At 38.3% G+C, this 22,552-nt stretch overlaps 3 protein-coding genes across 3 annotated transcripts; 1 reads left to right on the top strand and 2 right to left on the bottom strand.

Annotated features, from left to right (window-relative positions):
- Positions 1-736: 736 nt before the first annotated feature.
- LOC141840424 (cytochrome P450 86B1-like) lies at positions 737-2,723 on the bottom strand. Its single transcript, XM_074728404.1, has 2 exons — positions 1,376-2,723; positions 737-1,298 (listed from the first exon to the last, which is right to left on the bottom strand). The coding sequence occupies exons 1-2, from the start codon at positions 2,657-2,659 to the stop codon at positions 915-917; spliced, it is 1,668 nt and encodes a 555-aa protein (XP_074584505.1). The 5' UTR covers positions 2,660-2,723; the 3' UTR covers positions 737-914.
- A 1,011-nt stretch (positions 2,724-3,734) lies between these two features.
- LOC141840381 (putative protein arginine N-methyltransferase 6.2) lies at positions 3,735-16,294 on the top strand. The gene is made up of 13 exons (XM_074728356.1): positions 3,735-4,087; positions 5,737-5,802; positions 5,909-5,977; positions 7,238-7,273; positions 9,044-9,109; positions 10,209-10,277; positions 10,373-10,450; positions 12,673-12,751; positions 13,673-13,767; positions 14,309-14,393; positions 15,452-15,657; positions 15,789-15,907; positions 15,992-16,294. Exons 1-13 carry the CDS (start codon positions 3,839-3,841, stop codon positions 16,032-16,034), a joined length of 1,260 nt encoding a protein of 419 aa, XP_074584457.1. The 5' UTR covers positions 3,735-3,838; the 3' UTR covers positions 16,035-16,294.
- Positions 16,295-18,404: 2,110 nt separating this feature from the next.
- Positions 18,405-21,601, bottom strand: LOC141838127 (MLO-like protein 6). The gene is made up of 15 exons (XM_074725524.1): positions 21,421-21,601; positions 21,287-21,344; positions 20,941-21,194; positions 20,717-20,833; positions 20,586-20,646; positions 20,412-20,500; positions 20,240-20,314; positions 20,063-20,157; positions 19,919-19,968; positions 19,812-19,852; positions 19,524-19,697; positions 19,406-19,441; positions 19,268-19,335; positions 19,123-19,183; positions 18,405-19,039 (listed from the first exon to the last, which is right to left on the bottom strand). Exons 1-15 carry the CDS (start codon positions 21,550-21,552, stop codon positions 18,557-18,559), a joined length of 1,794 nt encoding a protein of 597 aa, XP_074581625.1. The 5' UTR covers positions 21,553-21,601; the 3' UTR covers positions 18,405-18,556.
- Positions 21,602-22,552: the final 951 nt, after the last annotated feature.

Here is a 22,552-nt window from a genome sequence, read left to right as displayed (position 1 = left end):
TTATTAAATTTTATTTTATTTTTGACAAAAATTAATAAGGTGTTTATAATTCGTATTTATTTTTTAATAAATATATGATGATCACTCTCCAAAGTGGCCCGTCCTGGTGGGGATGGGCCAGCCCAGCATAAGCAGAGACTTGGAGGCAATCCATGCAAGGGATGATCCCCACTATGGGTAGTTATCATCGTGATCTCAGAAGACGTAACTGACGGAGACTCCAATTGAAGAAGAAAAACGCACAACAATGGCATACTGCATGGCCGTGGAAGATATGCACCCCGTTCCGAACACATCATAGGGTTCGAGTTGCAAGACATGAAGGGATTGACCTTGCCGCACAACAACGCTCTGGCGATCCAGATAAGGACAGTCAATTTTGAGATAGTCTGAGTCTTCATGGATGCCATGAATTCTATTAATATCCTTTATTTAACAGTGTTGGAACAGATGGAGATGTATATTGATGGTGACAACCCCACTTAACAATTTCTCTAGGCATTCTGTCTAGTCCCTTGGACAGATTAAAGGGCAAGGAATTAGCTAATTCAATTCAATATTTATGCTCTCCAATCGATCGAGTATTTGTTTGCACGTATAAAATCGGATCCGCAGCGTATTTGTTCATGTCAACTCCCTTTCTCTTGATCGTGTGCTTGTCTGGCTTAATTCCCTGCTAGTTCAGTTTAGAAATATTAATTAAAGAAATTGTTCAGAATTTTGGCTTTCAAATTAATTATTTTACTGACGTATGTATTATATATTATTGAAAATCTTTCTTTTACATATGAACACAACATATGAAATTCTGGGAAAAGCAAATTTAATAGTAGTAATTACGAGCGAGGTGAATAATTAATTCCAAACAAAGTGTTTAATTTCCGATCGAATTATATTTTTCTGGTGGTGTCATATTATATTGCTTCTTGTTGATCTCGCTTGGTGAGGGTGACCTTGAGCCCGTACTTCATGTACATGGTGAGGGCTAACTTGGGCGCCACAGGGTGGCCCTCCGCCACCTTCACTCGGTACCGGCGCAGTATGGAGGCGGCCACAAACTTCATCTGGTAGTAGGCGAAGTCCTTGCCCAGGCACAGCCTCGGCCCGCCGTTGAACGCCGTGAACTTGTATGCCGGCTCGCTTAGGAACCGGCCATCCTTCAGCCACCTCTCCGGTCGGTACTCGCGGGAATCCTTCCCCCATATGCTCTCCATCCTCCCCATGGAGAAGATCGCGTAGACCACCTTCGTCCCTTTCTTCAGCACCGTGCCATCAGGAAACACATCGTCTTCAACAACCTGCATATATACAGTTGATTTTGCATATTTGATCGATGATAGGATTATTAATTTGTTTCTTACGGATACGAACGCACCTCCTTGTGGTCTACCGGCACGGAGGGGTACAGCCGGAGCGCCTCCGATAAGGCCGCATGCAGATACTCCATCCTCTTCACTTCTTCCGGCCTCAGAACCAATTCCTCCTCCGGCTCGGTGATCGCCTCCTCCCTCTCCTCCACTATCTTGTCGACCTCTTCGACGATCCTGGCCTCCACCTCCGGGTGGGTGTTCAGGAGCCAGAAGAACCAGGCCAGCGCCACCGACGAGGTGTCCCTCCCCGCCAGAATGAAGTTGACGCAGATGTCCCTCAAGAACTTGTCCGAGTACGGCTTCCCATCCTCATCTCGCATCCCCATGAACGCCGTCAGCAGATCGCCCGTCTTGGTCATCCCTGCTGCCACCGCCTCCTCCTTCCTCTTCCTTATCACGTCGTAGGCGAACTCGTCCACCACCTCGATGCACCTCCTCAGGCACCGCTCGCTTCCCAACCCGACCCACCTCATCGCCCTCCACAACGCCGTCGGCATCACGAAACGGAGGATCGTCGCCTCCGTCGCCTTCTCGAACGCGCTCGCGAAGGGAATCTTTGGCAGCCCCGGGCGGAGGCAGCCCGGGTCGGTCCCGAACGCGATCATGCACACGTTGTCGAAGGTGAGGCGGAGGAGCACGTCCTGGAGGTCCAACTGCGAGCGCCGCTTCTCGGCGTCCGCCAGCACTGGGAGCAGCCGCTCGTGGACCAGCTCCACCAGGGAGTGCGCCGTCAGCGCCCGGAACGCCGCCGAGTGGAAGTCAAGGCTGGCGGCCTTGCGCTGGCGCCGCCACGTCTCGTCGTCGGCGTTGAATATGCCGTCGCCGAGGAGGTCGCGGACAGTGTCGCGGAAGTAAGGGCCCTTGGGGAAGTTACCGAAGCGGGCCTTAAGCATGTGCTCCAGGTTGCGGGGGTCGGCAGTGACCACGCAGTGGAGGTTGGTGCCCACCGGGCCGCGGAAGGTGAACGTGCCGCCTTGCCGCTCCAGCACACCGGTGACCCACTCGTACATGTGGCGCCGGAGCGCGAGCACCAGCGACGGAAGCATGCCTACCACCGGCCACACACACAGCCCATGGACTCGCCCCTGCCTCACCGCATGGATCCCCACGAAAATAGCCACCGCCAGGAACAGCTCCAGCGTCCGGATCTCCGGCAGCAGCCGCAGTCCACTCACCACGACGTCGGCAGGGGACGAGAGGGCGGTCTGGTTGCCTGTGTTCATGATGCCCAGCTTAATACCCCAACTGCACTGCAACATCAATTTATAAAAGGACCAGATCAACTGCATGGACGAAAGCCCTTGTAGCTTCGCTTGTCGGAGCTCCTCTTGCCGTTCAATTCGTTCAACAGAAAGAAAGCCGCAATCGAATTAATTATTAAGCCCTGCAGTCCATCCATCGATATTATATAAACGCGTGGATGAGGGAAATTATATTATAATAATACGATCATACTCCTGATATACTTTAGAAGAAGCAAGGAAGGTGTGGAGGATGAGGGTCGGTGAAGGTCCCCCGAGGCATGCATGCATTGGACGGAGAAAGGGAGGGTGTAAATTAGGTGTGACCCTCGGAAGGTGGCCAAACACAACTGCTTTTGCACCTTTCCGAATACCCCTCCAAGCTATCTCAACTCCAAGGAACTAAAATTCCAACTGCTCCTTTTATTCTTTTCTTTTTTCTTTTTCTTTTGCTTCCAAAGATTCAGTTGTTATTGGTGAAGGTTGAGCAATCGCCATTGAAAGCTGATAGTTTATTAGGAGAAGTTGGGTGGCTTGCAAAGCAAAGGAGGATGGCGATGTTCTATAGAAACATGCAGTGTCTGTCTGACCATGCATTCAATAACTTAAGCTGTTTGTGTTTCTTGTGGAACAGTGGAATTTATCCAGTGATTTAATCCTCTGGTCTTTCGCAAAATTAATATGGTTCACTTACAATGAACCAAGTATCAATGAGGTCTCTGTTTTTCGTCTATGCACAGTAATGGTCAGTACTGTTAAGATAAGTAAGAAGCTAAGCATCAATTGCGCGAGTAAATATTTGTATTTAATAATATAGTGACGTCGACAATGATGGTCCACGTCGACAATATTTTGGGTTAAAATGTTTAGAAACAAGATTATATTACCATTGTTGTAATTTCTTTATTTCTCATTTTTATTTATTCCAGCCATTAACGGAAGCTTGGTCCGTCTCGACTCACGTGCGCAGGACCGTGTTTTATTGGCTCCGCTCGAGCCGTCGCCCGAGCGCGCACATGTGCCTGCTCATCTCTCTCCGACGCGGCCTCGCTTTGTCGGAAGCCAAAAATAAATAAATAAATAAATAAAACCTACCGCCTCGCGAACCCCTTCGCATCTTCCACTCCACTCGGTGTTCCTATCACCGGCAAGGGATCGCTCGTTGCGATTAGGGTTCGGGTTCTCGTCCGTTCTGACGCACTGCTCGTCGCGTGAGCCGTCGCTGGGATGCTCGGCAACGGGTCCGCATCGTCGTCCTCGTCCGCTGTCCGGAGGCGGAGGGGTAGGCCGAGTGGGCGCGGAAGTGGCGCCGGAGGTGGAGGAGGAAGACATGACTACTGGCATCCGTTCACGCTTCAGCAGCAAGAGCAGAAGAGGCAGCAAGATCGGAATCTGGCGGCGCCGCCGCTCACCGAGTTCGACGTGGCCTACTTCCGCGCCTATTCTCACGTTGGAGTACACGAAGAGATGATTAAAGTCTTTCCCTTCTCTCTTTCGCCTCCTTCTTGTATTTCTTGTTGGCTTTGATTTGGATCTTTCGCCCGAGGAAGCTGAAAACCCTTGATTGTTTTATAGCGTTCCTTTTGTTTCGCCCACATTCGCAATGGTTCCTCAATCACCCATAGCTTAAACTTTCTATCTAAAAGTAAAATGACGTTGATCTTTTTCCTTTTAAGTTTTACCATGATATAGAATTACGGCTATACTATTTGAGATCTTTTTATTTAAGAGTTCCATGCTAAGAGAGGGAGAACGGTTTCTGCTGGCATTAACTCTATAACATCTCGATCTGGTAGAAGTGATTTTAATAACTCCTTATTGATTGTTTCCATTATCTTTGAATATGTTAGTCCAATGTGCTTTTGCTCATTTAAGCACACTTTTGCATGATATTTCAATGAATAAACTTAAAATGATTTGTATTCTTAGGACCTGGTATGGCATATTAGTTTTGCCATAGTACCCTAAAGTCTATGACATCCCCAATCTCTATATATACTTAAAAGAAATGAGTCAAGAAGTTTCCATATAGTTGATTGTCACATAGTATTTTGAGATTCTTTGTGAATAACCAACCATATCAAGTCAAATGTATTAATTTAATGCCAATTGCGATGTCTCCTAAATTTCTTGCCATTCATATCTGGCCAAGTGTATTAAACAAATGTTAAATATGAAATCTCTAGTTTTTCCCTCTACCACATATTCATGGATATTAATGTTATTTTAAGTTTAGCAATAAGATTTTATATAATAGTTTTACTAAACCTTAACTGAAAATTGGAAAGTTCAGTTTAATAAAAGAATTAAACACAATATCAATAATTGATTTATAATATTTTTGATTGGATAATGCTATATCTAAAATTTGAATAACTTTTATACTATATTTTTTTTATTAAATCTATATAAATAATTTATTTAATTTAATATTGTATTATTAACAGTATTGTTAATTTTTTTATCATACTTTGTAAATATTTAATTACTAATAATTTATATTTGAGCTTCAACTTTTTATAACAAAGTCAGTGTGTTGATGAGAAATTGATTCAAGAAATTTTCTGACATAAATAATTTCTCAATTTAGAAGTGTATCAATTAATAAAAAATATTTAAGTTAATACAAATAGGCAGAAAGGTCAAAACAACAAAGTGATAGTCAAGGTGATAGGATAAGTTAGATAGCTTTAATATGCCAATTTCAAAATGCTTGAATGAAGTGAAAGCTAGAACTTTTTAAAACTCAAATTTGAATTTAGTTTTATATTTATTTATATATTTATCAAAATATATCTATTATGTTAAATTATGATTATATTTTTGTAGAGCAATGTGTGAGTCATTAACTTGTTTCTTGTGATATGACTATTTTGGTTTATCTAATTTCTTACAATATGTAATCCATGTTCTGAAGTGTCGGTAGAAGGATTGTGATATTACAAATGTGATTTTTTGTTTTATATTGAGGATTATCTTTATAAAGTTAACTAGTCAAATAGCATTTCCAAATAAAAGGTAGAAGATTAGGATGAAAATATTTTTGTAGTTGCCAACAATGTTAAGTGAGCTTAGACTATCATCAGTCTTTAGGGGCTGCATTCTAATCCTTTGATCATTTGCAGGATCGTGTGCGTACTGATACCTATAGGTCTGCTATCATGCGATATCAACATTTAATTTCTGACAAGGTTGACTTCTAGCCTTTGAGGTCCTTGTCATATTAACTATTATGTTCAATAAGTCTATAACTGGTTTTTTTTATTTGAACCTCACTTAGAGAGTTATTCTGTGTAGGTTGTTTTGGATGTTGGTTGTGGTACAGGAATTCTTGCTATAATGTGTGCTTTCGCAGGTGCTAAAAGGGTAATAAATTGTCAAAGCTTATGTTTTAATTTATTGCTTTTTCAATATCCTTTTTACAATGTACATAAATTTTCTCCTTTTATGGCATCATTTTTCATAGTACGAACTAACATTTTGGTGCTTTATAAGGCAAATTGCTTATAACTGTTTTCTCATCCATGATCAAGTTCTTTGCCAATGCCATTTGTAAATTGTGTTGCAACCTTGTGCTGTTTATTATATTATCAACAAGTCTTTTGCTTTGAACCAAAACCCAAAAAAAAAATGCAAATTCTTTTCTTGTATTTGTTCAGATATTTTCCTTGAGAAAATGCTTGTTTTGAATGAAATGAACCAAATTTATTTAGATACTTAACCAACTTTAATTAGTCTGTGAGGATAATTCTAGGTTAGGAGAAACTGGTATTTGCCTGAGTATGTGTTAAACATGCTGGATAACTTTCACGTCTTCAACTAACATAAACACTGTCCATCCTTGATATATGAAATGAACCTTTTATGAAACAATTTCATCTGAATTTTTCAAATTTCATACAAGGTAAGCTATGAACCCTCTTCCAATAGTTTAGGACAATATTGGGGCATTTTATTTTATCAAAACTGAACCACCATAAAGCACATTTGGTGTGAATCACTCTTGGCATAGTTTCTTTGGTACACTGGAAATGGACTAGTGCTGATTTGGCATGGATTCATGAAATGAAGTCTGATGGAGAAGGCTCTAGAAGTTGAATAAGAGCATTCGGCCAATCTGATCAGGATTGACATTCTTTGCCAACCATGTTTCACCTGTTACTATATTTTTTTAAGGTCATTATTTTTGTTTCTAGTCTATGTATTGCTAATGAAAGCTAATCTAATTTATATAACACACTGGAGATTCATAGTATCAATGCTCTAGCTTGAGGCAAAGAGTATTAAGAGCATTAAAGCTAATAGATTATTGTTGTTGTAGGTATTATTGTTATAGGTTTAGTCTAAATTAGTATTTCAGGGTTAGGGTTGTTAGTTTTACATATGGCCATTTAATTATCCTTTTATAATGTATGCAATACAATATTTTCTTTCCCAAAACTTAATAGTTACAAACAACGAAGAAGCATGATCTATTTCTGAGTTGCATTAACTCTGAACTGCTATTTTGAGTTTTCATCTGTTTGGAGTTTAATTGCATGAAATACTTCTTGGAAAATTTGATTTACTTGAGTAGTCTATCTTAGTTAAAAAATTATTTCATAAGTTAGTCTTTTCCACTATCAGGTGTATGCTGTAGATGCAAGTGAAATCGCAATTCAGGTAATTTTGTTTTCTTATAACGGTTAATTTTTTTTAAAAGACACTAATGCAAAAAATTTGGAAGTATTTTGTTGACAATTAAGTTTACAGAAAATAAAATTCTCTGCTTACCAGCATGTACATTGGTATTACTTCATTTTTTACCAATGCATGTTTCTTAGGGTTGACTTCAGGTATATTGTAATTCTAAAAGGTGCCACCACCTTTCCTATTCAATTTAGGGCATGTACAATATGTCAAAAATGGATAATGAGTGCGTACCTATCTGGAAAGTGAGTAATTTTTTTGTAATTTGACCTGCTAAATTATAGTGATATCTTGATACCTTTGGTGGGTTGGGCAGGTTTATATATATATATATATATATATCCAGAACCAGTCATCTGATGTTGACTATGCTGGCTACCCCGAGTCATAACATTTTGTAGTTTGGCCTGAATTATACACACACACACACAACATCCAGAACCAGTCATCTGATGTTGACTATGCTGGCTACCCTGAGTCATAACTTTTTGTAGTTTGGTATTCTGAATTATATAATATTGTCTTGAGTCCTTCGGTGAATTTGTGAAGATTTATTATCAACCTTGGAACATCCAGAACCAGTCATCTGTTGTTGGATGTTGAGTATGTTCACTACTCAATCCAGAATCTAACTACAATATGCTCGAGACAAATTCGACTTTTCTATTGATTTCTATTGCCTCTATTGCCGACTGTCAATCATCTATCATGATTCTAGCAACCCCTAAACCATCATGAATCTAAATGGGAAGTCCATCCATCCCAACTGGGTGTGATGCTTTTTTGCTTGCATTAGTTCCCATCTGCACTGCTACGTTTCGTATATTCCATTGGAGTGATCTGTACCCTTGGATAGCTCACAACTTTGTATGGAAATTGGTTTAGCCTCTCTAATCCTGACTGATTGATGTTTGGTAGATAAAATGTGGATGATTGCTCATGCTAGTCACTCACCAAAATTAACACTATTTACAAGAGAGAATAGTGGGTGTATATTTGGTATGTACAATTAAGTCCTGCAAGCATAGGCTTTGGATTTTTCTCTAGTACAACTATTAGATATGACTCAACACTATAGCTTGGTTTACTTGGATGGGTAACTAGGCAAGGAAAGGGGAGGGAAGGGAAAGAATCCTAAAATTGTATGAGTCTCTACTCTTCCTCCTAGTAATAAAATGGAGAATTAGAGAAAAAAATAAAAAATGAAGAAATCAATCTTAATTTATCTTTTTTTTTTTTTGCTTTTTCTAAAGAGATTAGTTTGTACATATTTTGATGTAATCTATCTAATCATTATATCTTTTTAATTTCTCCCTAAACTATTCCCCTTTTGGAGCTGGGCAACAATGTTACCTCTCCCAACAATGATATACTGATTTGAACCCCAGACCTTAGCTAGAAGAGAACTAGCTCATTTACCACTAGACCTAGCAGCTGTTAGTCAATTTTTTTCCTTAGTTGGAGGAGCAATCACCATACGGAACATGATCAATGACATACTTGACGGTTCATATCCAATTTGTAGCAAATACTGGTCCAAATAATTAAGTTCTTATAATCAGAACATCTACCTAAATGTAATTAAATATTTCTTGCAGATTATATGATTCTTATTTGCAGTTTCTTGTTTTGAACAATTTCAAGTTAGTTTCGTTAAATTTTAGTGTGGAATTTAATTATGAATTATGCTCATGTAGTGAGTTTTTGTTAACCATAACAATGTGGTGCTTACAACCTAAGCAGGCTAGTGAAGTTGTCAAAGACAACAATCTATCTGACAGGGTGACTGTTTTGCATGGACGAGTTGAGGTACACTTTTGCTGTTACATAATGCTGTTGTTATAATCCTATATCATTCATATATTGTTTGCACAATTCAATCCATCTATATGGGCTCTGGGTGTGGATTACTACAGTTAAAAAATGAGCAAAAAAACTAATGCTTCATTTTGTATCGACTTTTCAACATATTGCTTGTATTGAGTCCCTGAGAAGAAAAATAAGTTGGAACCATGACAAAAATGACCATTCTTGAGTGCCAAATATTTGAGATGAGCAAGTTCCAATGGTTTTATTTCTGTGATTTTGCCAATCATATTCAACATAAACCTCTTTGGTGTATCTTAGTTAAATACAATATTTGGCAGTTGGATGAGAGTAATTAGATTATATTTGTAGCTTAACTTATGTAGAAGAACTTTAGGAACATTGTTTGGTTTGTGAAAATTTGTTTTCAAGAAAATAAAATTGGAAATTTAAAATAATAAAAAATTAAATGTGTATCATTAACTTTTGACTCTATTGAATAATAGTATTATTGTTTATACCAAACATGTTTGATCTTCATCAAAGATAAGAAACAAAATCACTATAAAATTTTTTGAGAAATAAAAAAAATCAGAAAATAAAATTTAAATGCACTTTCACTTATAAAAATATAAATGATAAAACAATTAAGATGGATGGATATGAAATGCATGCAAGATACCCTTTAAAAATTGTGTTGCTATTTACGTCTAAAGGCGTGGACAACTGTAGCATCTGCAAAATAATCACAGCATATCCCCTGTAATCCCAATAAAAGTAATATTTCAAGTAGAAACCTGATTACCATTGAAAACTGTTCTCAGGATTGCTACATCTCAACTGTCATGATAATTGCTGTCCTTGAATTCAGGGCATGGGTAGCTCCTATGTATTTGTACTGCTAGTCACCCTGTACAAATGATTAATGGGAAACATGGTTCCCTTCCTTTTAGGCAAATTTTCTAGATTTTTTTACTTTGTCTTGTTTCTTGTTAATATTCCTCCTATTGCTGTTTCTTCTGTGCTTTACACTTCTATTTCTACCTGTACAACTTTCCTTTTTTGAACTACTTGTGATTCATGATAAATGCTATTGATGAAGGATGTGAACATTGATGAGAAAGTTGATGTCATAATATCTGAATGGATGGGCTACATGCTCTTATATGAGGTGCTTATCATGTTTCCTGCATGTTATCTTTTGTTGAATGACAAACCTATCATTTTTGTGTTTTTTTTCTAAATAAGAGCTTTCTTTCTCTATAGAGTATGTTGCCTAGCATCATTTTTTCCAGAGATAAATGGCTTAAACCAGGAGGTCTTATTCTTCCATCACATGCTTCGGTAATATTCACAGAAAATACATCCTTTTGATCTGTTACTATTTCTGTATCCATATCTTCAAGCATTGTCAAATGCAATATATTTTAAAATTTTACTCAATGTCTTGGTTAATTATTATAATCACATAAATGGCTTGCATCTGTTATTTACATCAAATAATACTTGACATACATAATCAAGTTCCACTGCACAAATTTGTGTCATTTTACTAACTTGAAGTCATAGCTTATCTTGGTTCCATTAGTCAATCTTGAATGCTAATTTTTGGGATTGTTGTTGGTTGCAATGCTATTGTGGTCGGAGATTGTGCAATTGATCGTAGACCTAGGAGAGGAGTGATGCTTGAGTAGATGTTGATGGACAGAAGGGAAACAACATCTCGTTGCTCACCTGCTGGCCTTGTGGAGGTAAACTTAGGGTAGGAGATGTTGGGCTTGCAATCTAGGGAAGAGATCAAGATTGAGAATGGAGAGGGAGAGATCAACATGGGAATGAGAGTGGTGGCTCTGAGATTAATAGTGAAGAAAACCTACCCTTTGTCCCGTTGAACCCACACGCCTACTGAACCTGACCAGATGAACTTGGCTTACCATTGGTTAAAGCTCAATTTCATCCAAATTGACTCCAATTCAAGTCCATCACATACTCAGGTTAATTCCTCTTTTGTAATGGCACAAGCTTCCATTTATCTGACACTCCTTTTAGGTTATGAATGATTACAAGTATTACAAATTCTGTGCCTTTTAACTTTGATGAACTTTGTGCTGAAGTCATTCCCAATACAAATTATTTTCATAGCAAATCATGTATTTTTGTTTGCAAGCTTGATTACTCATATACTAATGCTAGCATGTAATTAACAAATGAAATTTATATACTGCTGTAGAAGTGAAAAACTACCATAAACCTCTCTTCATCTCTGTTTGCATTGAATAACTTATATAGCCTTCAACCCACGTTAATGGCATGAACAACCATCAACAAACCGATTGGGCATACAATGAGATCATGCATCATGAGAAGCGATCATGGTGCATAGTGTAGATGGTTCTCGTTGACAATATCTCCCCTATGGTATAGGCTTTGCTCATCTCTTATTACAAACAAAAGTTATCTAGAAAGGTGCAGGTCAATGCAAATTCTCTGTGCCTAGGGACGGTGGGTAAGATGTCCTCATATTTGAATAAGTTTTACTTGTGCAAGAAAACCACCCATAACGGACTAAAAATCAAAACCCTGGCCCATGAGTTACAAACTTACTTTCCAAAAATATTATGAGGTGCACTTTTTGTATCATATTTGGCCTAATTTCCAAAAATAAGATATGCTACCTATTTCGAATGAATCTTGTCCACATCAAACAAAATCCTTTTCCTTTTTCAATTCATTATGCAGTCAGACCAAACAAAAAAAAGCCAATACAGGTTTCTCATCTGTTATTCTTCTGCGGTAGCGCTATCTTTGTTCCACAGAAAGAAAAAAAAAACTCTGCTATACAAATTTGGTTATCATAGCAAAAAGAACTGGAAGAGGAATTTTTTGCAGATCTACCCTCATGAAGCCAGAAACAAAAATGTGGATGTGTAACACAGCATATTCAGCTCAAACATCAGGAGATCATAAATATGCAAACTTGCGTATTTTAATCTCGCAACAGCAATAAATCCTGAGAAAGGCAGGAAAAATGAGGAAAAAATAAACAGAATCGATGATAAGCAAATAGATGGCACGAAGAAGGATTGAAATTACCTTAGGCACCTCAGTTACACATAGAAGGATTTAGAAAAATGCATGCTTCCTTGCTTTTATGCTTTATAAACATATGCATCTCAGTTGCAATAATCATGTTACCTGAGCTGTCTCAAGAAATATCAGTTGCTTTTTAGTGCATACTAGTCACATATAAACTGTCACTGTCTCAGTTATTTCCTATGATATTGAATATAAATTTCAATGTATGATCAAATTTGTCAGCTTTGAGCTTTTTTGCATCAAAAATAAAATTAAATGTAGAACCAGGTTTTGACAAATCTGAATATTTTGGAGTGTATGATCAAATTTGTCAGCTTTGAGCTTTTTTACATCAAAAATAAAATTAAATGTAGAACCAGCTTTTGACAAATCTGAATATTTTGGAGTGATGTAGTTTCAATTCACTGAAGCCGTTGCTATTGGGATTACACAATGAAGGAAATTTAGACTATACTGTTTTTATCTTGCAGCTCTTTATGGCACCTGTCACTAATACAGATAGGTACCGTGAAAGCATTGGTTTTTGGCATGATGTTTATGGGATCAACAGTAAGTTAATCATTTAACTTGTATTTTTTGAAATTTCAAATCTCATTTTCTTCCAAGTTTTAGAAAATATATGCAAGCTGCATGTCATTGGGTCATACACGTAGAACTGGCAATGCATTTCATATTTTGTTAATCATGTCTGTACAACCGGGTGAGCAAATAGTTCAAGCAGACAGGTTGGTTGGTATGGCAAACTGGGTAGGCTGATTAGTTTGGGAAGGTTGGTCAGCCTAGCAAACAGCAGATGGGCCAAACAGACAGAACAGTTGGTCTGAGACAGCTAGGTAAGTCGAGCTTATCAGTTGGTCAAGCAAGCTAGGAGGATCAGGATATACAATTGCATCGCATCAGGTGAATTGACTGAGCCAATTGAGCCAGATGGTCTGACTAGTGTGAGCCATTTAGATGGGGTAAGCAGTTTGTACAAGTAAATCTGATTGCATGTGTTGTACGGTTACACAAGTTGGTTTGGTTGGGCTGTCCCCATAAGCCATGCAAGCTTGATGGTTCGGACAAGCATGCTAGATTGGATAGGTTGGGTCAGCCAGACAAATTGAGTGTGTTGGATGAGTTGGGAGGCTGAACTCACAAGTCACTTGTACCTTTATTTTTTTCATTTTTTGGAATAAACACATGGAACAAACCCTATCCATCTACTCATTTTTCCATCCATTCATATAATTTATCCCTTTGGTAAACTGACCCTGAAGCAACATAAGATTGCATGTCAATGCAGTAATATGAGGTACAAGAAAGCACAGCATTTGCATCTGCAGCCGAATGGCCACATGAACCACTTTTTGAAACAATGCATAATATACATAACCAGCAAAAGATGATACCAGGGACAAATGCCGCAATTAAGAAAAAGGAACTAAATCTAACTTAATTGTCAATTAAATTGCAACTCACTTTCTGCAGTGTCAGCTATGGTCCCTCTTGCCAAACAATATGCATTTCTAGAGCCAACTATTGAGACAATTTCAGGAGAAAATGTTCTGACATGGCCGATATTGGTAAGTTTAACCTGCTCATTTGCTCTTCTGGGATATGTATGCTTCTCCCCTGCTATGTTCAGCACTAAACTTTGTAGATTTTAATGAGTATTTGCCAATATCAGGACAATTTGGGCTCTTTTCTTTTTAATCATTTTTTTCTTGATGTCCAACAGAATAAGCGATTTGCAATCTCCTGCATCTTATGTTCAACCATTTTAATGACCAAAAAATTTTTCATTCTTGCATGGAGGATGGTTCACTGAATATTGTTTGGACTCGATATTTATTATGATTTCTAGTATAGATGGTATATAGGTGGGCCAAATGCTATGTGCATGGTACTCTTTGCCCGGTCAATAGTTTCTTTAAATTCTTACAGATTAATGCCCATTACTTCATAATTCACTTTGTAACTGAGTTGAATTGAAGGAAATTCAAAGTGCTTGACTCTAAGATGTACCCTCTTCTGTTCCACACATGAATTAACATTTGAATGCAGACTTAAATCTAATTGTATATGTTGCTTTCACATTAAGCTTTTCATAAACCTGATAAGCAGGTCAAAGAAGTGGATTGTTACACTGTCACTGCTCCAGAGCTAGAGTCCATTACTGCAAAGTTCAGTTTTTCATCAATGTTACAAGGTAACTAATGCAATTAAATTTATTTATACTTCGTTTAAATGTTCCAGAAGATTTTATTATCAGCTGCAGGAAATTGTTTGAACACATACTTGGCATCTGCTTTGTGCTTGCTTTCGATGCTAATGGACCAGAGGGTTAATGCTTATTTTGTCTACATGCATGACTGCATGAGAATAATTTCTAATCCACCATTGTCACGAGGAATCTTTGGGTTTATTTGGTAGATAGTCCAATCCAGGTGCATATCATACACACATGGTTGCCTTGACGATCTATTTTAGAGAGAATAATAGTGTGCTGGCTAGCCACGAGCGATCCAAATTAGAACCATCTTTCAAATATAATTTTTGCCAACAAATTAGGCATTTTTATCTTTTCTGTTTTGTGATGTAAGGGGTATAGCTCTTTTATGTCTCCTAATAGTTAAGAAGGAAAATGTTGTATTATATTCAAATAAAAAGAGCCATTACACCATATATATAGAGAAGATTCTTTCTTTTCCTTGTTTTCCCCTCAATTACCTCTTTTTTTGGACTGCGCATGACTTTAGTGCTGTCCTAATCTAGGCATCTAGACCTAGGATTAGGGTACATGCTAGCTTTGGTGTTCCATACCCGTGTATCAAGTTGGCAGTTGAGTCGGATCCTTTGTCAACATCTAGATGTGGAGATAAGGAGCAGGAAAATCTTTTGGTCTTACCATGGTTGTCAAAATCCCATACTGATTGCATGAGTTGGATTCATATCAGCAGAGGCAGATTTGATCTTTCTTCAAAATCAGTCATCTCATATAGATTGTCATCTAGCGCAGATCCATATTTTGCTATAAGGACGAGGCTGATGTATTGGTAGATGGTTGAACCATGACCTTTTGATTTTTTTTTCCCCTTCCCAGCTCCCTAGCTTACCTCCACCTTGATTATGCTTTTGTTAAGTATGGGGGAGAGGGTCATAATATATAAAATTTATATTCTTAATTTTCTGTAATTTTATCTTTGTCGTACTTCAATCTGCATCATCAATCATTGTTCACTGAGCCTATTTGTGCCCATCAAAAAGCTCCACTTCATGGATTTGCATTTTGGTTCGATGTTGTGTTCGACGGATCCACAATTCAGCAATCAAACCATGATCCACAGCCTCCGCCGGAATGTCAGGATGACCTGCATTCACAAGGTTCTGCGCAAAACAAGAAGCGTGCAAAATCTGATGAAAGTATAGTACTTTCTACTGCGCCTGAAGATGCCCCAACTCACTGGCAGCAGGTACTTTGTAAAATTCTACGCCTCTTCAAATTGAAGAACGTTGTTGTCTTAGTCCCATGGTATTCTACAGATTTCCTTTAATTCACGTGATTTCATTCTTTCTGAAGTACTATCATTCTTATTCCTTTCAGACCCTGCTGTATTTGTATGACCCGATTGAGTTGAAGCAAGATCAGAAAATTGAAGGTTCCATAACCTTATCGCAGAGCAAGGAGAGCCGAAGGTTCTTAAATCTTCGCTTGGAATTCTCGTGAGTTAGTTTAGATTATTTTCACCTTAAGCTAGCAAATCGAAAAAGCTAATGCTTTTCTTGGATCTTGTTGGCTTTCTACAGTTCGGGAGGACGATCTATTGTGAAAGAGTCGGTGATGCGGTAAGACGATTAAATCCGTCGATTAACAAAGTATTCATCTGGTCCATAAGACGATTAAATCTGTTGATTTACCAGAAGTATTCATCTGGTTCCCATGAAATGTTTTTATCTTCATGGGGCTAAAAGGCTAATTGGCCTTTGAGGTTCTACATCTTGTACTTTGATGACAATTTTTTTTTTTTTGTTGTTGTTTCAATCTAACTGATGAGAGACATTATGACTCACCTTGTTCTAATAGTAGCTTTTGCCCCAGAACAGTATGTGATGAGCCATTGATTGTGTTGCTTTTGTGTTGGAGTAGTTGCAGATGGATTGCTGCCTTAATTCTCAATTAAATGCCCCTAATTACTCTACCCCAATTATAATATTTGTCAATTTTATTTTCTCAGGTAATTATATATTTTACATTGGTTTTAAAATTTTGAGTGGTTTTTTAAGAAAACGATAAAGCTGGGAGGCAAAATAAAAAATTGCCTAAAATATGAGATAAACCCTCGCCTCTAGGCCGTAGCACAGCGTCATCGCAAACGCCTATATATGGGCTTCCTCCGCCGGCGTCTCTCCGCCATGGCTCTCCCTTTCCACAAGATCTCCTTCTCCAGGATTCTGTCAGATACGCCACTTTAAATCCTCAAGCTTCTCCAGGATTCTGTCAGAAAAATTTGTCTAATTACCTGCTCAATGTTGCTAGAGAGCCATAACCTTGTCCTTTGCCTCTGTACTCTGCATGGATATGACAATTTGTGCCCTTTCTAAGAAATTAAATTACCTCACATAAAAGCATAGTGGCATTATGCGGATTGACCTCTATAAAAGAACCTACCTAATCAACATTAGTTCATCCTACAAGCCCAAGATAATTTCGATCCTAAAAGAAAATACGTTTCCCTTGTGCATTCCCAAAGTTAGGCTGCTGGTTACTTACAAAGCCGGATGATTTTGACCTTCCCTCCTCTACCCTACATCAATATAAGTAATCTCTCGAAGAAAACAGCATATCTTTATCTTCTGAATTTTTTTTTATCACGGTAAGACTGGCTATCACTTTTAAAGCTGCCTCTTCACAGCGCATAAATCGGTAGTGTAATCTATTGGTGCACAAGAAGTTTCTTTTATGCGAGCTATTTTAGATGCTGTAGCAGTGCATATGTTTTGTTGAGGGAAGACAACAATACTAATGTTTTAGCAGCTCAATTTTCTCAATGATAGTATTTATGTTTATAGCATTTTATATTAAAGGAACTTGACTCCCTGTTCAGACAGATTTCAGCATAGAAGAGATTCTAAGAAAGTACATTAGGTATGCTTTGAATGAAAAAAAACCTTTCAACTCTGACTTGGTTGTCGATCTCATACGTCTAAGACAATCGTCAATGCTGGAAGATGCTCGAGTTGCAGAAATAGTGAATGAGGTCTCAAGGCGAATTGTCAAAGAGAAAGGTGTAATGGCCCCTTAATTTTAGTATCTATTGATTTCTATTCCAAATATGCATCTTTTGGCTAACTAGTTTTAAGTGATTGTAAGCTCCAAGTTCAACTGCCAGTTTGAAATTTCAGACTGCACTTATAATTAATTTCTTGATTTGATATAATAATTGCTTGTTGGAATCTTAATGTTGCAATTTAAAAATACTTTTAGATTGAGAAAAGGGCTGTCGTGCACAAGGCTTCCACTAATCATGAGGTTTAGTGAGGTCAAAATAAAAACAGTGTTATCTTTGCAAAGAAAAGAACTCATGTGTAAGCTTACGTTGCAAAGCAAATATCTTTCTCCCTTCAAAATTTATTGCTGCATGGTTGTGCAACAGTTTGTTGTACTATATGTTTATGTATAATTATGTTCATATGTTTGTCAAAGGACTTGAATGTTTTCTTGGCATGTGCTCCTCTCTAGGCGAAAATTTAAGAAAGGATTCATCAGTTTTATCAAACTCACCTTCTTATCTTCGTTTACCTTCTTTCTTTCTGAATCTCATTTTTGGTTCAACTGATGATCTGCATGGAATCATGCTAGAAATATTTGTTGGTTAAGTTGATGAAGGTACAAGTTATCAGGAATGGAGTTAGTTAATTGTTCGACACATTTATCTGTAAATTTTTTAAAAATTAATCAATGAAGAGGTTGCTGAATATCAGTGTGCTGAAGTTTCCCAGTTGTTAAACTTGATGCTCGACTTGTTTTGCTCCTAAATTTGCATTTTTATCCAGCTTCCAGAGTTCTGCTCGAGGGACAGTTCTCTCATCGTCAAGGAAATTTTCGACGTTACAGATGAAGTGATGCCAAAATTAAGGCAAGGAGTTGGATTTTCACCAAATCGGTATGTACAGGACAAAAAACATTCAATAGAAAAATGGCATCGCACTGTGTAGATCATGCAGGAAGGACTAATCCTTGTATTAGAAATCAATAGACACTACACTATCTAATCGATTCAAGTTCGTAATAAAATAAAATAAAATAAAATGAAGTGGACAAACTCTTGTGTGCATTCAGTCTCATGTCACAAAGATCGAGCATCAGTGTATCTACACCCGCGTCTTGCCTTTCTCCATCTTGTCGAATGAGAAATCAATGGACACGACACTGTTCACGCGCCCATCACCGTCATGTCTGATCGGCAGCTGCAACCGGCCGTCGTCGACGTCGACTTCCTGCATCTCTACATCACCTTCCACGAATCTCTTCAGCGTCGCGTTCCTGTACTGCGTGAACGACTCATCGTTCGAGTGGCCGGAGGGCGACGGCAAGCCCTCAGGGTCGAACTGGTCATCGTCCACAAAGTACCTCTGCGGCGAGTTCTGAACACTGTAGTCCACCTCGTTGTTGTAGTACTGCAAGAGGTGCACCGGCGACAAGCCGTGGGTTGGAGTAGGCGGCCGGCTTGTAAAAGGCGTCACACTCCCAGACTTCCTGCTCTCCTTCACGTTCTTCCTCGCAGTGTGGTGCCATTTCCTCAGAGCAGCGGCCACCCTCTCGCTGAAAATAGTAGGCTTCAGATTCGTCCCCATCTGTAGAAGATCGACATGAGTTTCAGTTGGGCGAGCTTTGTGATTATGCTAATTAAATCAAGATCTGTCTTTTATACATCTACCTGTGTCACCAATGCATACAGAGGCAGTGTCACATAGCTGCACAAGACCTGAATGAGAATGCTGCACAAAGAAGAAAACATGTATCAGAAACTCACACTGTCAGTCATTGTAACTCATTTAGAGGTTTGGAGATCACTAACTAACCCCATGGAGATGCGAATTATAATATCTTCGATTCGCTTGTGGAAGCATGATGGGTAGCCGAATTCGTACTGCCATCGATCCAAGCAAGGAGAATTTAGATTTGTAATCTTGAACAAATTAAGTTTAAGTAGAACTCACCCAACTCCAGGCAAAGAAGGCCAGCTGAAATGCATTCTGCAGAGCAAATTAAGACTATTATTTAATTTACTATTGATATTGCAAATGGATTATTTGTAGAGTTGGAGTTAAAATTCACCTGAAATAGGACGAAGTGAATGAGGAAGAGGAGAAGGCCTGGGCGATTGAACCAGAAGAGGTTGTCTCGAGGTTGAACAACTGGAACGCCCTTAACGACATCTCCACGTTCCATGATCTGTATCGCCATCTTTGTGATGATTACTTGAAGTTTTGTTCCGACCAGGAGAATGATCTGCAAACATTTTAGGCATTTAAAGTGTTGTCGTAGCCATAAATTCACAGAAAATTAAAAAAAAAGAATAGAAGAAAAAACATTTTGATTTTGCACTTGAGAGTTAGTACTCACAATCAAAGGAATGAATGGTTGCCACAAGTAGGAATGCCACCCTGAAAACATACACAGTGAGTTCGATCTCAACGCTATTTTGAAGGCAGAAATGTGAATTGCCTTACCATGGGTATTAAATAGCAGGAAGACCACAGCCATGAACCATATTGCAGGGCTGTCAATAGTAAAGTAAAGAAGGTGCATGATCAAACTAATTTTTCTTCAACAAAGAGTCCTAATTCTTTGGTGGATCAGCAATATTTATATACCTTATTCCGACGACTACTGTGAAATCTTCTTCCAGTGATCTCTTAATGTACTTCTGGAAATTGAACTTGCTTGAGCTTTGTGGTGCCAAGTGTGCCTGTGACATTTTATGTGAATCTGAATCATCTGTGTGTGTCGATCGATCGACTATGTTATCATAATTAAGAACTGCAACTTACCATGATAAATCCATGCCTTAAAGTCAAGTAGTCGACTTTCGATACAGAGCTCACAAATTGTCTGAAGAAACACACCTGTTTGAAATTAAAGGTAACTTAATTCTGGTTAGTGAGTATCCATATCCATATTTCTGCTCTTGTTGTTTAATTTTGTGCATGGACTCGATCTTACAATCCAGATGAGCAATGGCGATTTGCTCCAGAAGTTCAAGTGCCGGCGGCCGAACGATGTATCTCTTGCAAACCGAAATCTGGCAGGATCTTTTGCACAAAGTTGCAGTTGCAATCAGATTTTGCTGTTGATGTTAAAAAGAAACAAAAAATCTATCTCAATTAACTTAGCTACCATGAGTGAATTGGTATTCAGCTGTTCTAGTCTCCATTTCCCAAGATTTCCACTTCCTCATCTGCATCACAATACTCAAATAAGTATGTGTTTCTGCAAATTCTCTCTTGGAATAAACAGTACTCGTTTACCTTGAGTCGACCAAAAGCCAACGTGCAGATGCAGTAGAGGACATGGGAGACAGCCAACACGAAGATGAAGATATGAAGCTGATTGATGGCTTCACCAGAAATCAAAGCCACTTTCCCCTGCACATTTTAATTAAGAACTTGATGATGAACACAAAGGATCGATCGATCTCTGAAATATATATGAACATTAATTAGCCAGTACTGAACTCAGTTTAGCTACTTGCCTCTGGGCAGGAATCTGACGAGCCCCCTGCAGCCAAAATTCGTCTGAAGGCACGGACAGAACCAGCAGTCTGCAGAAGCCTCCGTCGTCCTCCAGTGTTCTCGTCGGGTTCCTCCAAATTTTCAGCGATGTCGTCCTCTTCTGTGGGGTTGCACGGGTGCCATGAGTTGCCGACGCTCATGGGCACGCAAATCTTCGAGATGCTGCTCTGGAAGACCGTCAGCAGAAAGGATATGAACCCCATCAGCATCAATTCTGCCAATAAACAAACAACATCGATCAGCATCAATCGCTTCAGCTCTGCAGCAATATTGGAGATGATGGTCTCGAATCAATTCCATATATACCAGATTTGATCTTCTCCAGTGCGTCGTAGAGTGCTCGTTTATGATTCTTTTTCAGCCACTGCGAGACGCAAGATCATCAGCTCTGCTCGTAGACTTAGAAACAAGCAAGGAATTAAGCTTAATTATATATATACCTTGCCGAGGAGGTGGATGGCATGCTCAATTAGTATAGAGATGACGACGATGACCAAGCACACGACGGCCACGGCCCATGTCGGCGTCCGCTCCATCGACCGGCTGCCTGCACCTCCTCCTCCGGCCGCCATCGATTGCTAGCTCTTGAAGATACAGCTTCTCTAAGGTGGAAGAGGTCGTCTTAATTATGTGAAGAGAACTAATTGTATATGCATGTAGATGCTGATGAAAGAAGGTAAAAGAAGATGTTCTTCATTTTCAATAGAGAGGTGCTTTGACTAGTTTGCCTTCGAAGGTTTGAATCACGTACAAAATTCAAACTTAGACCAATTTGATGCGCCATCTTTTAATTACTTCAGAAACTTTTAGATTTCTTCTGTTTTTCTTTTATTTTTTTTCAGTCTTTTCTGATTAAGAAGTGGTCTTTGGTGTTTGTATTCTCAACCACATGCTCAAGACAACTCGAACGAAATAATAATAATAATAATAATATTTAATTAATCTTCAATGCCAAAATATGATGAGAACATTGCAAGAATAGATTGGCATTATTCAATTCTAAGAATTAAGTATGAAAATATTATTATTATTATTATTATTATTTTGCTTGTGATCTTAATTATTGCAATACTTAAATGAATACTTAATTGATGCAGAAAAAATAAAATAAAATAAAATGGTAGAGGAATAAGTCAAATCCCAAAGTAGCACTACTCAATTTCCCTCCTTTGTATTAATTGGAAAAGAAGTCAAAGCTCTCAAAAGTCCTAATATTTTGTAATTGTTTAGCATTAATTAAACTATTAATTAATCCTTCTCATAAATAATTAAGGAAAAATACATAAGAATTCAACGATTACAGGACAAAAGATGTGGACCAACATATTTTTTTTGGTGAATAATTAACAATTCTCCTTAATTACCTACCAAGTTAGCCATGCATATCTCTACGTTCTAAACTAATTAATATGTAAGATCTATGAAAATATATAAATTACAATTGATAATTCGAACCTTAATTTCTCCACGAATGTTAATTATTTCTTTGATGATCATGATCACTTAATTATCAAAAATGATTAATCCTCTTCTCGCTAGCTAACTATGTTTACCTGAACCGGCGGCCGGTTT

Source organism: Curcuma longa, chromosome 11 (assembly GCF_044706935.1).
Source record: "Curcuma longa cultivar G26 ecotype Majalengka, Jawa Barat chromosome 11, ITB_CL_G26_1.1, whole genome shotgun sequence".
In the NCBI taxonomy this organism is placed as follows: Eukaryota; Viridiplantae; Streptophyta; class Magnoliopsida; order Zingiberales; family Zingiberaceae; genus Curcuma; species Curcuma longa.
Note: the sequence above shows the minus strand (reverse complement) of the source record. Positions and strands in the feature narration are given on the sequence as shown.

What these genes read in the sequence shown, in the direction of transcription:
- LOC141840424 (XM_074728404.1), bottom strand. Translation starts at nt 2,659, where the DNA reads ATGCAGTTGATCTGGTCCTTTTATAAATTGATGTTGCAGTGCAGTTGG. An exon ending in TGCCGGTAGACCACAAGGAG is followed by an intron (nt 1,299 to 1,375) that starts GTGCGTTCGTAT and finishes GTATATATGCAG; the next exon opens with GTTGTTGAAGACGATGTGTT.
- LOC141840381 (XM_074728356.1), top strand. Translation starts at nt 3,839, where the DNA reads ATGCTCGGCAACGGGTCCGCATCGTCGTCCTCGTCCGCTGTCCGGAGG. An exon ending in TACACGAAGAGATGATTAAA is followed by an intron (nt 4,088 to 5,736) that starts GTCTTTCCCTTC and finishes GATCATTTGCAG; the next exon opens with GATCGTGTGCGTACTGATAC. An exon ending in TTCTTCCATCACATGCTTCG is followed by an intron (nt 10,451 to 12,672) that starts GTAATATTCACA and finishes TTTATCTTGCAG; the next exon opens with CTCTTTATGGCACCTGTCAC.
- LOC141838127 (XM_074725524.1), bottom strand. Translation starts at nt 21,552, where the DNA reads ATGGCGGCCGGAGGAGGAGGTGCAGGCAGCCGGTCGATGGAGCGGACG. An exon ending in CCTGCTATTTAATACCCATG is followed by an intron (nt 19,853 to 19,918) that starts GTAAGGCAATTC and finishes GTATGTTTTCAG; the next exon opens with GGTGGCATTCCTACTTGTGG. An exon ending in TGTATGCATTGGTGACACAG is followed by an intron (nt 19,040 to 19,122) that starts GTAGATGTATAA and finishes GATCTTCTACAG; the next exon opens with ATGGGGACGAATCTGAAGCC.